Source organism: Urocitellus parryii, chromosome 5 (genome assembly GCF_045843805.1).
Source record: "Urocitellus parryii isolate mUroPar1 chromosome 5, mUroPar1.hap1, whole genome shotgun sequence".
Classification (NCBI taxonomy): domain Eukaryota; kingdom Metazoa; phylum Chordata; class Mammalia; order Rodentia; family Sciuridae; genus Urocitellus; species Urocitellus parryii.
The window spans coordinates 176,700,424-176,718,358 of record NC_135535.1 but is presented as its reverse complement, the minus strand read 5'-3'; the positions used below and the strand labels follow the sequence as shown (position 1 = coordinate 176,718,358).

The window sequence follows — 17,935 nt, the reverse complement described above, 5'->3', positions numbered from 1 at the left end:
TTGGCAGCCTTATCATAAACATAATTATTACAGTTCTATGAGGGATGAGATGCAAACAGACCTCCTCCAATAATCAACATGTTTTTACTAGCACTCTTAACACTCATGGAAATTCCAGTTGTATATTGTCATCTCCAGAGGACAACAACATTCATTGCACAGGTTAGTAATAGTATGGTACCTTATATGACTATGAGGAAAACAGGTAAGTAATTATCCCTGCATAATTGCTGTTGGTTAGCTAATGTTTATAGTCAGTAGTTCTCAATAGGTGACAATTTGCACCCTCCCCCAGGGGACATTTGGCAATGTTTGTAGACATTTTTGACTGTCACAAATGAAGAATGCTACCAGCTTGTTTTAAGTAGGGCCAGGGATGCCTCTAAGTATCCTACAGTGCACATGACAGCCCCTACAACAAGGATTCATCTGATCCAAATTGTCAATAATGTTGAGGGTGAAAGACCCTACTTTATAGAGCTGACTTTAAGATCCAAAAATAATAGATGAAAATCACTACAACCAATTCTATCCATGATTATGATAAGGCTGCCATTTGTGGATACCTAATATGTAACAGGCATCATGCTTTAGCAAAGATTATTTAAGCATATTTTACAGGACAAACCCTGTGAAAGATGCTCAAGTCTGGTGCAGCTTTAGGTGTCTCTGTCCGTTTAATGGACCCATATGAACATTTCACCTGACTCTTGATTGACAAAAGTAGATGAGGTTAAAATGTTCAGTTGGACCAAAAGAGTTCAGTAGTATCTAGGATCTTAGGAGCAAAGATGTCATTTGTAAAGTGTAATTAGTAAACATTGGTTAAAATTGGTTAATAGCTCAGTGTAGATTTGAAGAAACATACTAAAGCAGGGTAAAAGTCAGGTTTCCTGAGTCAGCATTTTATGAGGTAGACAGATTGTCCTCTGTCAGTTCCTTAGGGTCTCACTGAGTGGCTGAGGCTGGCATTAAACTTCTGATCCTCCTGCCTCAACCTCCCATGTAGCTGGGATTATAGGTGTATGCTACAACACCTAGATTCAAAAACTTTTTTGTTTTAATATTTATTTTTTTAGTTGTAACTGGACACAATACCTTTATTTTATTTGTTTTTTATGTGGTGCTGAGGATCGAACCCAGGGACTTGCAAGTGCTAGGTGAATGCTCTACCACTGAGCTACAATCCCAGCCCCCAAAATTGTTTTTTTTTTTTGGTTGTCAATGGACCTTTATTTTATTTATTTTTGATATGTGGTGCTGAAAATTGGACCCAGTACCTCACACATGCTAGGCAAGCGCCCTGCCACTGAGCCCCAGCCCAAGAAGTTTTTATTGAAATACAGTAATATTCAGTCTGATGCATTTTCATCAAGGAACATACCTGTGTGCACATGATCTTGAAATCCTCCTTAGACTCTATTTTGATCACTACTACTACTACCCCAAGGCTAACATTCATCCTGACATGAAGGTATAGCTTGATATTACTTGTTCTTTATATAAATGGAAGGATAAAATATTTATTTTATGTCTAGCTTCTTTTACTCAACCTTGTATTAGTGAGATGCATCCATATTCTTGTGCTTTGTTCTGTATTATTCACTTTCCTTGCTGTATGTTATTCCATTATGTGATTGTACCACAATTTATCTTTTCATTGTTGATGGGCATTTGATCATTTCTAGTTGGGGCTATCACGAGTAGTTGCTCTGAACATATAAATTCATTTATTTTGGATAAATATTAGGATTTTTATACCACATGTCAACTTTATTATATTGTGCTAGGTTTTTTTAAAAATATTTATTTTTTAGTTGTAGTTGGACACAATATTTTTATTTTACTTATTTATTTTTACGTGGTGCTGGGATCGAACCCAGGGTCTTGCACATGCGAGGCGAGTGCTCTACCGCTGAACCACAACCCCAGCCCATATTGTGCTAGTTTTTGAAAATGGTTGGACCAGTTTGTAACTATGGCAGTGTATGAGAGTTTGGATTGCCTTATAACTTCTCTAACACTAGATATTTACCATGTTTTTGTTTTAGCTATTCTGATAGATAGAAAGTCTGCTGTAGAGAAAATTAGCTGGAAATTGGTGACCTCTTGTGGCTTTATTGCATCAACCTCAATTCACCACTAAAGACTTAATGAGATCCCTTCACCTAGTAGAGTCCTTCTGTTTGGGCCAAGCAAGACCTTTAATCCATACTCAGAATTAGCAGATACCCCCAGAGAAGAGTTTAGGAGATGATCATCAGCTTACCTTGGAGGCTCTCTCATCTCCAGAATTCCAGGTCATCCAATCCTCAGTTCTTCCTCTACACCCCAACATGTGTTTAAAAAAAAAAAAGTGATTTTGTAATTTATCATGGCCTTTTCTAGATTTTTGAAGCTGAATCACGTGTTTCATGATTCCTTTATTTTTATTTTTATTTTTTTTAGTTGTAGATGGACACAATACCTTTATTTTGTTTAATTATTTATTTTTATGCGATGCTGAGGATTAACCCAGTGCCTCACACAACCCCAGCTCCGTGTTTTGTGACTTCTGTGTCCTATGCCTATAGAATTTTTTGTGTACACAGTCATGTTGCATGTGAATCATGTTAGTTTTTTCCCTTGCCTTTCTCAACTTCTTGTGTTTTACTTCTTTTTCTTGCTTTGGACTGGTTAGAACTACCAGTACAATGTAGAATAGAAGCGATAGGCATCCTATTTGGGAGACTGGGAGTATTTGCTTTATTTCACCAATGAGTATGATAATGGCTATAGTTTTTGTAAATATTTTTTCAGATAAAGGAATTTTCTCCTTTTTTTTCTAGTTTGCTGACTTCTTAAAAGATGTGAATCATTATTAAATGCTTTTTCTGATCTATCAAGTTGATTATGATTTTTCTTTTTTTTCTGTTCATATAGTTCAATGTATACTTTCCAAAAATAAGTCACCGGTAACCCCCCATAATTACTGTAGTAATTATTTTCATGTTCCCTATGTCAACATGAGAGAGTTATGTACAATCTCTTTTTCTCTCTTTCTCACATACACTTTTAATCCTGCTACATATTAGCCTTTTAATTCAGACTCCTTCCACTACCTATATTTGTTTTTTATGGGAAAGGAGTAAAAAAACTGAAAACTTTCCTTTTTTTGTTTTGACCTACTTTAATTTTTGGTTTTTGTTATTTGGGATTGTGAGAAAGGAGAATGGGGTCAGGGAAGGACTGTGAGGGTGGAAACTGGGAATTGGAAAAGAAAGCCTTGTGTGATTTCTTTAAGCACCACCAACTGCTCCTCCCCTTCCCACGCTTCCTCTTTCTCTGTAGTTCCAGCTTTGCCACACATCAATTGTGTGACTGTCCTTGGGCAAGTCACTTAATCACTGAGCTTTTGTTTCTCATCCGAGACTGAGGAGTGTGACCCTTACAGCTGTTGTGAACTACCACTTAGGAAGAATGGAAAGATTAAATGAGCAGTGTATAAAGTACATACTCTTTTTCAAAAATGGGAATGATTTTTAGGATTAGTTTTATACAGTGGCATCTGTCTCTAATAGGTTGAATACTATTTATAAGGGTACTTGTGAAATACTTTGTCCTCAGACTATACCTGTAAGAAACCTATGTAGTTAACTATGGTAAGAGGTAAAACTGCAGTGTACAAAGTGAAAGTTTGGTTCATTTGCTTAAACCTTTATAAAGTCTGTAGAAAGTGTTTGTTGATCATAAACTACTTTTCAGAGGACCAGGGTCACAGAGTTAGAACAGCTAACATTCTTCCTGGAAATAAGGCATACCATAGGAAAATAAGATTGAGTTGACAGGATTTTGATCTATGAAGTAAGGAATATCTGTTCCTACAAGAAGAACCTGAAGAACCATAGGTAGACATGCTATTATTTAGATCAAGTCACACTTGGTAATTGTGTTCTTAAACTATATTAATATATTAAGATATCTTAGAGCTCACACCACTACCTTGACACCTCTCTGCCCTGGCTTCTTAGGGAAGCAGGCATGTTTTGTGGTTTGTTCTGATCTCAGGCATTTCATCTCTGGGCCTCTCCTCCATATTCAGGAGTGCCACAGATCTCAACTTCCACCCATGGTTTGGGAGTGGATAGGCAGGTTCCACAGAAGGGAGGTTTTGATTTGTAAATTTGACTATTAGCATGATCACTCACCTGTTCAGGTTTATAGGTCATAGTTTCTAAATTGGGCCTAACTTTATATTTGTGGCATGCTATGGGTGTGGATAGGGAACAAAAGGTAAAGTAAAATTTCCCAATCTATTATTAAATAGGCTGTAAAACAGAGGGAGATGGGGAGGGTCATCTAAATAAGATTATTCTTCGTTATAAAATTTATTCTTGTTGAGGGAATATGGGAATGACTTTCTTCTTGGGGATTTGTCTGTGTACATAATTTTTCTTTCTTTTTTTCTTTTGTGTGTTGCGGGGGGGGGGGGGAGTGCTGGGGATGGAACCTGGAGCCCTGTACTGTATAACAAGCTCTACTCTGAGCTGCATCACTAGCCAAGTCCATGATTTTCAAGTGGAGGTTCTGGTTGTGGTTCCATTAACAACACGCTTCCTTTTCCCCACCATATTCCTCTTGCTTTTTTCTCATTAGCACACCCCGCTCAGTGTTTCCTTCTAGTTTGATTGTCCCCTTGCTTTTTTTTTTTTTTGTGGTGCTGGGGACTGAACTCAGGGCCTTGTGCATGTGAGGCGAGCATGTACCAACTGAGCTATATCCCTAGTCCCTGTCCCCTTGCCTTTTATTAGTCATGTTTCTCACCTCCTTTCTCCATTCTTCTCTCTTAGACAGGGTTAGGTTCCCCACCCCCTATTTGTTACTCTTATAGTGCCCTGGGGACAACTTTGTCAGAACTCTTAAAAGATAATGTCCTGTTTTTCTCTGTCTGTTAGTGGTCTGGATTCGTTTAGGGGGAGGGGTCTGATGTGCTCATCTTTCTTGATAGCCAAAGTGCATGTTGCAGTGCCTGGACCTTAACAGGCCTCCTTAAACATTTGTTCGAATGTCTTAGGTGAGGCTGAAGACAGGAGGGAGTTAAATATGGTTCTAATTGTAACATTTTGTGAAATTATTTTGGGCAAAGTGACTTAAGTTCTTTGAACTTCATTTTTCTTATGGGTAAAATGGGATTCGCCCACCTGGAGATCATGTTAACATGCACATTTTGGCTCAGTAAGTCTGTAATGGGTTCTGATATTTTGCATTTTTGATAAACCCATGAACTGGCAGGGAGGCTCTGCCAGTCCTTGAACTGCAAAAGATATATAACATAATGACTCTTCCAGCTTTTACCTTCTGTGGTTATATTGTTTTAAATTCTGAACAAGATCGAAAAAATATGTTGTAATTACTAAACATTTCTCCATCTTATCAGAATGCTGAAAACTGACAATTCTGTACCTAAAATTGAATGTAATGTCCCTAAAATCAAAAGTAATTTTATTATGCCTAAAATGTTGACTTTGACAAATTAAAAATATCAAATAAATGTCTGGGAAAGCATTTGATTTAGTACTTGCTTGTCATCTAAGATATCAGATTGCTTTCTTATTGGAGAACATTTGCAATAAATAAAATTACTGTTGAAGGCTTATGCTAATGAGGGAGCTGAGATAGACATGTGATCTCATGAGTATAAATATAAATACAGAGACAGACAAGCTGTTGATTAATTCATCAAAGGAGGAGGAGGAGGAGTTCCCAGTCATTTCCGTCAGTTTTCCAGAAGGTAAGAATCAAATCTTCGTAGGAAGTCTTTAATATACTTACTATAGATAAAGCCAGACTGAATTTTTGGGAATGGGTTTTATTTGAAAATACTATTATAGTTTCTTTTGGCTTTTTCTATTTCCAGAAGTCATGATATAATTTAGTAGCATTGGCAGCTTAGAAATGTATAGCTGTTCTTGATCCTGTGTCTTGTGTACAAATGTCTAAAAGTAGTCAGACTGATTTTTATGTATACCTTACGAATATTCCTTTACTCTCAGCCACACCAGGGAAATTAATCAGGCATAGCTTCAATGTCCAAATAAGTTATAGCCGTGCCTGTGGTGGACTCTGATTCTTATTGGGCTAGGAACTCCCAGTCTCATATTAACTGTCTACCTGTATCCTACTCGGTTTCCATTTTAAATATTTTTTGTTGAGAAAATGAAAATCTGGACAAGGGACATTGAAACCCTGAAAAAAGTACAGAATGTAGACTATAGTTGAGGGTGATTATCTTTATATAATGAGTTTTAAACCTCCCTCAGAATGAGACAGTTTATACTGCCAAAGTGTGCTGTATTTGACCTTCTCGTAACTGTTATGGATTAGACAGGTTTTAGAACCTCATCATCATCACATTTTAATCATTTATAATCCTTGGTTCCCTATCAAAGTAGCTGGGGCAAGCACAGTAGAGTGAGTTGGTCATAAATTATAGCTATGGAAACAAGTAGCCTTTGGCTTTTTTTTTTTCTTTTTTCTGGGTACCAGGGATTGAACCCAGGGGCACTTAACCACTCAACCACATCCCAGCTCCTTTTTAAATTTAATTTTATTTAGAGACAGGGTCTCACCGAGCTGCTTAAGGCCCTCACTAAGTTGCTGAGACTAGCTTTGAACTGGTGATCCTCCTTCCTCAGCCTCCTGAGTCGATGGGATTATAGGTCTGCACCATCTTGCCTGGCTGCATTTTAAACAGATTGTCCTTTGGGAAATACATTCACCAGAACTGCTAGCTGAGGTTCTTTGTGCCCTCTTTGGAGTCTTTTTTTTTTTTTTTTAATATTTTTAGTTGGAAATGGACACAATACCTTTGGTTTGTTTATTTATTTATTTATTTATTTAAATATTTATTTTTTAGTTTTCAGTGGACACAAAATCTTTTTTTTTTTTTTATTTGTATGTGGTACTGAGGATCGAACCCAGCGCCCCGCGCATGCCAGGCGAGCTTGAGTCACATCCCCAGTCCTGTTTTATTTATTTTTATGTAATGCTAGGGATTGAACCCAGTGCCTCACATGTGCTAGGCAAGTACTGTACCATTGAGCTACAACCCCAGACCCTCTTTGAAGTCTTAAATAGACCATTTTCTATCATCTGAGATTTTTTTTATCACTAAACATCATTTTTTAGACTTCACACTTAGATATTTTCATCTCTGACATTGAATTTAAATGTCTTATTGTTAATGAAGCAGAAAATAGTTGTTAATAATGACTTTTCACTTCTAGATTGCTTTGAATTTCCCAACTGTGGCCTTATATCCCCAAAATGTTAGTATTATATTTTATGCTTTGTTTTTCAAGAAATTATTTTTACTATAAATAGAATAATACTTTTAGCACTGTTTAAAATATTATGTGATAAACCAGTATTATGCTTCTAATATGACTTACAGTATTGATGTTTAAAATTCCAAACATCACCTTTCCTAAGAAGATTAAAGGGACAATCTTTCTTCCTTCTTTTCTTCTTTCCTTCCTTTCTTTTACAAGGAATTAAACTCAGGTTGCTTAACCACTGAGCCATATCCCCAGCCCTTTTTTTAACTTTTTTTTTTTTTGGTGGTGCTGGGATTAAACCCAGGGCCTTTTGCATGCGAGGCGAGCACTCTACCAACCGAGCTATATCTCCAACCGCTTTTAAAATTTTTTTTTGATATAGGGTTTCACTAAATTGCTTAGGGCCTCACTAAATAGCTGAGGCTGGATTTGAATTTATGATCCTCCTGCCTCAGGTTCCCAAACCACTGGGATTATAGGTGTGCACAGTCACACACAGCCGAGGGGACAGTCTTAATAGGAACAAACCTGTTTGGTTTATCAATTTTTATTCAGAGTTCTGATAAAATCAAACTAGATTTTTACTCCCAGAATCTCTCATGCTTTTAACATGATATTTTATCCAAAATAATTGTATTCCTGTTTATGCTACCCCTGATTTACCTTTAAATCTGACTACCAGTCCTTTGACAGTCAAATCTACTTGTGCTATCTTCTAGGTAAGAAGCCAGTGTGCTAGCTCACTTTTCCTCTGTAGTTTCAGATATGCTCTTATGTTTACCTAATGAACCTGTTGGAGTAGTAGGTTCAATTTGTGTGTGTGTGTGTGTGTGTTTGTTTGTGTCTGTCTGTCTCATGCTCTTTCTCTCTTTCCCTTTTTGTTTTTTTGGCACTCAGGGGTACTTTATTCACTGAGTTACATCCCCATCTTTTCTTTTGAAACAGGATCTCACTAAGTTGCCACGCCTGGCCTTGAACTTGGTGATCCTCCTGCCTCATCCTCCCGAATCACTAGGATTATAGGTATACACCACTGCACCAGGCTGTCAATTTTTTTGTCTCTTAGGCAGTCCCCAGTATAGACAAAATTAACATTTGAGCTGAGTGTAGTGGTACAAGCCTATAATCTCAGCAATCCCAGAGGATGAGTTGAGAGGATCATGAGTTCAAGGCAACCTTGGTGACATACTGAATTTACATCAGTAGAAAGAACTGGGGCATCGGAGTGGGGTAAGAAAAAAAGAAACTGCCTTACTTTCAGAAACCGTACATGGAGAGCTGAAGATGAGAATGTAACTCAATGGTAGAGCATTTACCTAGCATGTATGAGGCCTTGGGTTCTATCTACAGCACTCCCAAAATACATGCAGCTACTTAGAAAGGCAGGAAGATTTCAAGTTCTAGGCCAGCCTCGGCAAGTTATTAGCAAGACCTTGTCTGAAAAAATACAAAGGGCTGGAGATGAAGCTCATCGATAAAGCACCCCTCGGGTTCAATCCTCAGTATGGCAAAAAAAAAAAAAAAAAAAAAAGAGAGAGAGAGAGAGAGAGAGAAACATACATGGAAAATCCCTTTACTGCATTAATACCAACGAGAGAGAGAGAGAGAGAGAGAGAGAGAGAGAGAGAGAGAGAGAAACATACATGGAAAATCCCTTTACTGCATTAATACCAACTAACACCTTTACAGGATTCTTCATGCTTATAGTCCTTTCCCATCACTGTGTCTCTAACTTTCCTAGAGAAGACAGGGAGACCTGTTAGTGGAAGCCCTTTGTAAGAGAATTGATCTGACATCTCTGTTAAGATTGTCAGACTGTTCTTGCACTGGCATGCAAGTCTTCAGCAGATTAGAAAATTGTCTGGAATCCTCCCAACTTTTAATTTATTTATGTCCTTGTTTTTGCTGCTTTCATAGGACAGCCTATGTCTCTTATATTGTATTAAGATTTCAAAAGATTGTTCCTTATTGTTCTGAGCATGTGCATATCTGACCCATGAGATCTAGATATGCTGTATTTTTGAATGTCATCAGTTGAGCAATGTTTTGACTGACCTAGTAATAATTCTTACACAACCTCTCACCTTATTTACTCTATCAGATAGCCCTGAAATGTATGTAAGTAGTTATTGGTAAATTGAAAAATTTATTCTAGGTCAGCACACTACCAACTCATGGCCGAACCCACTGGGTGTTAGAACCCCATCCATGTACTCCCATAGATAGAAATATGTCTCTGTGAAAACAATGTTAGCATTTCTCTGAAAGAATGAGGGGTAAGTCATAGGAGAAGAATGACTGCACCCTATAGATAGACTATAAAAAATTTCCTCCCGGGGCTGAGGATATAGTTTTATGGTAGAGCATGTGCTTAGCATTAACCTGAGGCCCTAGGTTGGATCCCCAGCAACAACAAAAGTTTCCTCCAGGTGTTTCTTTTATCTGGTAATGTATTACATGGATTTGCTTGATGTCATTCTTTGTCTTTTAAAAAATATTTAAATAAGTAGGCAAATGCAACAAGTAATGATCTTTTTCTTTTTAGTTTCCAAAAAAAGACTTACAGCAAAATGAATAATCCTGCTATCAAGAGAATAGGAAATCACATTATCAAATCTCCTGAAGACAAGCGAGAATACCGTGGACTAGAGCTGGCCAATGGTATCAAAGTACTTCTCATCAGTGATCCCACCACGGATAAGTCATCAGCAGCACTTGATGTACACATAGGTACAGTTTAAAACTGTGAATTAAACTTTGTTCAGTTTAATTAATCTAATGTTGACATTTATTATTACTCTCTATATGAATAATGCAAATAAAGACCCAGTAGTTACCAGTTCTATGCATCTTATTTATTTTTAACCCATTTTGTCCCATCATCCCAGATGTGGAACACCTATAAAAATTTAAATTGAGCAACAAATATGCCACTTATAATAACTTTGAAATAATACTCAAATATTTGTTATATTCACAGAATTGAAAACATTTATTAATGGGCTAATACTTTATTTTGTACCAAAACCCTTGTGTATCTATTGGTAAACTATAATTGTCTATGTCAAATTAATCTTAAATTTACTATGAACATTTTGTTAGGTTCCCACCTAAGTTGACCTCGCAGCAAGAAAATTTCATTCCTATCCTTTACAGTTCTGATTTTCATCACTTTGTTACATTAATGTCATATTTTGTAGATTCTAGTATGCACATTTCTTTTACATTTAATGTCACTTTAATTGATTGGTTCTTACCTATGTGTGCTTTTACCAGGACAGTGCTTCTCTTTTATAGTGTTAAATAAAAACTTTTATTTGACTCATTGGCATCTTAGAATTGAGAAAATAAGGTAATATTGAACAAATAACTACTGCCTGCCATTGTGCAAAGTGCTTTGCAAATATCTAATTTGTGTTCTTATAATCCTCCAAGATTGGTATATATGGAAGAAGAAAATGAGATGAGTGTTCTCCTTAAAGTTTCATAGCTATAGAGCTGTTAATCCCCAAGTCTGTGCTCTTAACCTTGTGATATATGGTTTCCTACAATACAGTAAAACTGTGACAAGAATGTTCTAGCTCTTGTAACATCTAATTCAGCTGCTTTATTCCCTCTAGTGTGAGGAAATTAAAGTCCAGCGTCACCAACTAAGTAATGTCAAGAGTGAGAGCTAGGGGCTGGGGATGTGGCTCAAGCGGTAGCACGCTCACCTGGCATGCATGTGGCCCGGGTTCAATCCTCAGCACCACATACAAACAAAGATATTGTGTCCGCCGAAAACTAAAAAATAAATGAATAAATATTTAAAAAAAAAAAAGAGTAAGAGCTAGAATCCAGGTTGTCAGACTACTGATTTACTTTATAAATAATACTATTTTAGAACAGCCTGTGCTTAACTTTCTCTGACTGTGTAGTTGTAGTTATCATGATAATAAAAATTCTAAGTCAGTTGGCCAGGTTGGTACATGCCTATAAATCCCAGGGATGGGAGGCTGCAGAAGGATTGCAAGTTTGAGGCCAGCCTCAGCAACTTAGTAAGGCCCTAAGCAACTTAGTAAGATCTTGTCTCAAAATGAACAATAAAAAGGGCTGGGGATGTGGCTCAGTGGTTAAGTGCCTCTGGGTTCAATCCCTGGTACCAAAAGAAAAAAAATTATTCCAGATCATCTTGTAGTTCATCTCTGATTTTTGACATAAAAATAAGATTTTTTTTATGTGTTTTCTCTTTCAGGTTCATTGTCAGATCCTCCAAATATTGCTGGCTTAAGTCATTTTTGTGAACATATGCTTTTTTTGGGAACAAAGAAATACCCTAAAGAAAATGAATACAGCCAGTTTCTCAGTGAGCATGCAGGAAGTTCAAATGCCTTTACCAGTGGAGAGCATACCAATTACTATTTTGACGTTTCTCATGAACATCTAGAAGGTGCCCTAGACAGGTAATGCTGAATATCCTATAAATTATCCAACTTTGTATAGTTAATCACATTAATAAAAATAATAGTTATTATTTTTACAAAGATGACTTCATTAAGTTTTTTTTTTTTTTTTAAGAGAGAGAGAATTTTAAAAAATTTTTTCGGTGGACACAACATCTTTATTTTATTTTTTTTTATGTGGTGCTGAGGATTGAACCCAGCACCCTACGCATGCCAGACGAGCACGCTACCGCTTGAGCCACATCCCCAGCCCCTGCATTAAGTTTTAACAAACGACATGTTAAGTAGTTTTTCCCCTATGGTTTATTAAAAGGAAAAATAGTATTATAAAAAAAATAATTAATGACATGTGTTTACTTTGTGGTAGAGGAAAAATAATGGCATGAGTTTAACCAGCCTTCAGGCCTACAAGATATTATATCGACTTATAAAATTCTCATCGACACTTCCCATTTTAACAAGTGTTGCATCTAAAGCGCATTATGAAGAATAACCTGTTTCAAAATGCTAGTCCTTAAGTAGACCTAAAAGACTCTTGGGTCTATAGGCATCTCAGTTACTACACCTCAGCCTAGCTTCAAAGAGGCTGTTGTCATTATTTGATATTTATTTTCAGTGTGTAAATTAATATGTTACTTGTTTACTTCCTCACATTCTCAAGGGTAATTAGTAGAATGTTTTGACCTGCTGTTTCAATCTTAGGGATATTTTGAAAGAATTTTTTGGAGTAAGCTCCATTAGGCCAGTTTAATTTCTTGTTAATTTTTTATATAGCCAACACCTAATAATTTTTTGTTGTATTAGTGATTCAATTTCATTATTCACTGTAATTTTTTGTGGTGAATTTTTATCGTTTTCTCTGTTACCAACATATAATTCTGTACATTTGAATGGATCTGTAATGAAGTTTGACTTTGTAGTTTTGAACATTGTCAGCTTTATTTGCTTAGATTATATTAATAGTAGTAAATTGTTTTTAAGAATGAATAGTTCATATTTATTCCTCAGCACAAAGTACAGTAACTGGACAAGATGTGGTTTACGATATGTGACTGGATCAAAGCAAATCTACTTCCTACTTATTCTCTTAGATTTCAGTGTTTAGGCAACAGCTTTGAGATGTAATCATCTTTTATATACATTCCAAAGATTTTCCTTAATTCCATGGGATCATACACTGAATTTAATTACTTGCTAGATCTCTATGTGCTGGAGGATGTCTTGTTACTTGGCTTATGACAAAAAGCCACGTGTATAAAAGTGTCTTTTTAAAAATTTGATTATTCTATGTCATAAACATGACTCTCTGGGCCTATACAACTTTAGTATGAAGCTCTTAGGCACTTTCCCCATTTTCAGTATATTGAAGTAAGTAAGCGAGGTTACATATTTATAAATAATTCTTTTTTTATATATCTTTAATTGTAGAATCCAAATAGATGTTGTTTTTCCATGAGTAAAGTACTTAGCACAGTATCGTGTTAATTTACACACTTAAAACAAATATCAAATGACAACAGTCTCTTTGACAGCTAGACTAAGGTGTAGTAAATGAGATGCCTATAGACCCAAGAGTCTCTTAGGTCTATTTAATAGTAGTCTTGTATTCAGAACCTCTGCTCTTCATTGAATCTGAATTCTGGGCCTCATTCTGGTAGGATAGGATCTAAAATTTCTTTCTTTTTTCTTTTTTTTTAATGGTGTGTATATGCCTGTGTACATGCTGGGGATTGAACCTAGGGCTCACACATGCATGCTAGGCAAGCCCTCTACCACTAAGCTACATCCATAGCCCTTTTACTTTGTTTTTTATTTTGAGACAGAGTCTCACTGAGTTGTTGAGGCTGTCCTTGAACTTGCAATCCTCCTGCCTCAGCCTCCCATGTTGCTGGGATTGCAGGTGTGTACCAAAGGATCTAAACTTTCTTGAGAAGAATACTAAATAAAATCATGACTTGAGTTGAGCATTGTGGCACATACCTGTAATCCCAGTGACTGAAGAGGATGAGGCAGGAAGATCTCAAATTCAAGGATGGCTTCAGCAACTTAGTGAGGTCCTAAACAGCTTAGTGAGTCACTCTCTCAAAATAAAAAACAAAAAATGTAGAGATGTAGCTCAGTGGTCAAGCACCCACGGGTTCAATCCTCAGTACCAAAAAGAAAAAAAGAAAAAGAAATCATAACTTAAATCACTATCCAATATAGAAAAATGAATTTATTAGCTAAGGATATTTTGGTTAAACTTTGGTACTGTTATTATAGAATAGCCTCAAGAAAAGTATAGTGGTTACTTATGTTAGAGTTAACACACCATGTTAGTTGTTGAATCACTGATTATTAAAAATTCATAGCCTGTTTATCTTGCTAATTCATAAAAGCCCGTAATTACTGCTTAGTCAAACTGCTGTGTTATACCTTAGGTTTTTCACTGCATTTTTTTCCTTGTACTTTGTTTTTCTGTAAAAGAAGAAAAAAGTATTTAAATCATGCCTTTTAAAAGTAGATCACTTAATTTGTCCTGAGGTTCCTGAGTCTTGAAATTGCACCTAAAACTGTAAATTTTAAGATTTATTCAACTAAGAAGTGTTATCTGGCCCCTTTTTTATTTTAGAGAATTAGGTACACAGAATAAGGTTTTCATAGACATGCCAAATTGCAAATCTTACATAGACTGCTATTATCTTTGTAAGTCTGCCTTTATTTATTGGTGTTAATCTATTTATATTTCTACTAGTTATTTAGCATGTCTGGAATAGGTCAGGTCCTCTGAATTCACATATGCCTAAGTTATATTTTTATTCTATGGCTTACAACTTAAATTTCTTTTTTATATTAGCAATGGTGGTGTTTTCTGTTTATATACAATTAATATCCTAATAAGTTTCAAAATATTTTTTAAAGACTATTCTTTTAAAAATGACAGTTTTCAAATTGTTATGTTTCACACCCTTAGGTTTGCACAGTTTTTCCTGTGCCCCTTGTTTGATGAGAGTTGTAAAGACAGAGAAGTGAATGCAGTTGATTCAGAGCATGAGAAGAATGTGATGAATGATGCCTGGAGACTCTTCCAGTTGGAAAAAGCTACAGGGAATCCCAAACACCCCTTCAGCAAATTCGGGACAGGTTTGTCAACAGCGACTTTCATGCATTAGTTCTCTTTGACCTCATTTAAACCCACAGCCTCTTTTTACAGCATTGTATTTTACAGTTAATGTTGGAAGATTTCAGAATTTCCCACTCCTGCTTTCATCCCATTCAAATAGGATTCTAAATGTTTAAGAAGCAAAGCAATCAAGTTGTGACAACTAACATTTCAAAGGCAGAAGATAATTGATTGTTTTATTCTGAAGTCTACCTTCCAAATGGAAGTGCTTTTTAAAGGCTCATTTCAAAGCTCATTGAATGCTGCTATCACATGTACTTGTACTCATCCAGGTGCGCAGCATCTGCCATGGGGCAGTTGTATGGGAGATAGAACACAGGAAGATATACATAGTCCCTGTTCTTCAAGAGCTACTGTCTCCTGGAAGGAAATAAGAAGGGATGACAGGGAACAGAATAAAATAAATGTAGAAATTCTTTATTTTATACTTACACCATTTTTCTTTATTTAATTTTTCTTTCTTTTTTTTTTTTTAATTTTTTTTTTAATATTTATTTTTTAGTTCTCGGTGGACACAACATCTTTGTTTGTATGTGGTGCTGAGGATCGAACCCGGGCCGCACGCATGCCAGGCGAGCGCACTACCGCTTGAGCCACATCCCCAGCCCTTTATTCAATTTTTCATTAAAAGCTACTTAATTTAAGTATTTAAATAGTTCAAAATATTTAAAGTAAAAAATAAAATCAAGGGCTGGGGATGTGGCTCAAGCTCGCTTGCCTGGTGTGCATGCGGCCCGGGTTCGATCCTCAGCACCACATACAAACAAAGATGTTGTGTCCGCCAAAAACTAAAAAATAAATATTAAAAATTCTCTCTCTCTTCTCTCTCTCTCTCTTTCACTCTCTCTTTAAAAAAATAAAAAAATAAAATTCTCTCTCTCTCTCTAAAAAAAAATAAAAATAAAAAAAATAAAATAAAATCAAAAAGACTCCCTTTGGGCTGGGGATGTGGCTCAAGTGGTACCAACAAAGATGTTGTGTCCGCCAAAAACTAGAAAATAAATATTAAAAATTCTCTCTCTCTCTCTCTCCTCTCTCACTCTCTCTTTAAAAAAAAAAAAAAAAAAAGACTCCCTTTTTCTCATCTACTCTTGCCAGTCCCACTCACCAGAATATTATTGACAGGTTGCTGTGCTTTTAAACTACCACTTTGGATATTACAAAATTTCATGAAAATGATAATAGATTATTATTATTATTTTTTTTTTAAAGAGAGAGAGTGAGAGAGAATTTTTAATATTTATTTTTTAGTTATCGGCGGACACAATATCTTTGTTTGTATGTGGTGCTGAGGATCGAACCCCGACCGCACGCATGCCAGGCGAGCGCGCTACCGCTTGAGCCACATCCCCAGCCCGTTAATAGATTATTTAGAATACTTATGACTTTACTGCTTATTAGAAGTTAATTCTGAAAAAATTTTAAGACTGTAAAGACAACTTTCTTCAAGTTTGGATACATCCTACTAATACATCCAATAGCAGTTAGGGAAATGACCATAGCTTTACAGAATTAAGAGTTTTCAAAAATTGGCAGTTAGAAGCAGTGATATTATATTCTTTAGATTTATACTACACGGTATTCAATATCAGCATCATTATTAAGATGAATACTGTGGTCCCTAAAATGTCTGTAAAATGAAAGGTGGTTTTCATGAATCCATCAGCATACATACTGTGTCAAAAAGGGAATGTGAATTTTAAAAAACAAATTTCCAATTTATTGTATCCAAATGAATAAAAATTAAGTAGTACCTCCCGTGTGTGTGTGTGTGTGTGTGTGTGTGTGTGTGTGTGTGAGAGAGAGAGAGAGAGAGAGAGAGAGATGGATTGATTAATTGATCCTGAGGATTGAATATCAGGCCTCCCTCAGGCAATTTCTCTCCCACTAACCTATATTCCCAGTCCTGAAATAGTCCCCTTTGGTAGATAGATACTTAGACTAAAAGTGTTATTATCATGCAGAACATGCTAGAACTCCTCTTCAGGAGTTCCTTTCCTTCAAATACCTCCCTAGTTAGTGATAAATGATAATCAGGAAGTAGCCACAAATCTTTCAAAAATAAATCTAGTGAGTAAGATGAGTACTTCTAGTCGTAATCAAGGAACAATCTTAAAATGTCCTAGAGGGGGTTTCATGAGTGATAAGCAAAAAGATAGATGCATTGCATGGCAAAAAGTGTATGGGTAGAGTTTGAGGAAATATTTGTTTTTGTGATTTTACAAGGTTAGGCCATTAGTAAAGAGCAAGATAATATAAATAGCTATGAGATCAGTGAGCTAGACTCAGTACACAAGTACAGAAAATGTGATATAAGTAATGCAAATGTCAATACTTTCGTTTTCATAGAGATTCTCTCCATTTTTAAGGGTCTAATCATGTTTGCCAATATGATGAATGCCATACACCTCCATTCCAGAAATTATACATATATAAAATTTTGTGAAAGCAATCCTTGAAGAAGAGTCCTTGTCAGAAATTCATGTTTAATTTACTTCTGTTATTTTTTAGTGGCCTTGGGTGTTTCTGTGAGTGTGAGCCATTTTGTCCATCAAGGGACTATGATTTTAAATAATATCAAGAAAATGAGTATTTTGGCGCTGGAGTTGTGGCTCAGTGGTAGAGCACTTGCCTCACATGCATGGAACACTGGGTTCAATCCTCACCACCACATAAATAAAAAAATAAAGGTATTGTGTCCATCTACAACTAAAAAAAGAAGAAAGAAAGAAGAAAGAAGAAAATGAGTATTTTTAAATGAATGAAGACTAAGCATTGTATTATCTATTTAAATTTCCAATAAGATGTTTGTCCTTTACAGTGTTTTTCATTCTTCAGACATAGTATAGATCAGTGGCTTTCAAACTCTTTTTTTTTTTTTTTTCCATTAGGGATTTAACCCAGGGGCATTTTATTACTGAGCTACATCCCCAGCCCTTTTTATTTTTTATTTTGAGACAGGTTCTCATTAAGTTGATGAGGGCCTCACTAAATTGCTGAGGCTGCCTCTGAAT

The 17,935-nt window shown here is 36.0% G+C and overlaps 1 protein-coding gene across 2 annotated transcripts in view; it reads left to right on the top strand.

Annotated features, from left to right (window-relative positions):
- The window catches only part of Ide (insulin degrading enzyme), a 93,914-nt gene that overhangs the window by 9,946 nt on the left and 66,033 nt on the right, over positions 1-17,935 (top strand). For both annotated transcript variants that reach the window (XM_026397322.2, XM_026397321.2), the window contains exons 2-4: positions 9,862-10,046; positions 11,551-11,758; positions 14,712-14,881. In XM_026397322.2, the coding sequence (XP_026253107.1) occupies positions 9,862-10,046; positions 11,551-11,758; positions 14,712-14,881 (563 nt within the window). The remainder of the gene's footprint in view (positions 1-9,861; positions 10,047-11,550; positions 11,759-14,711; positions 14,882-17,935) is intronic.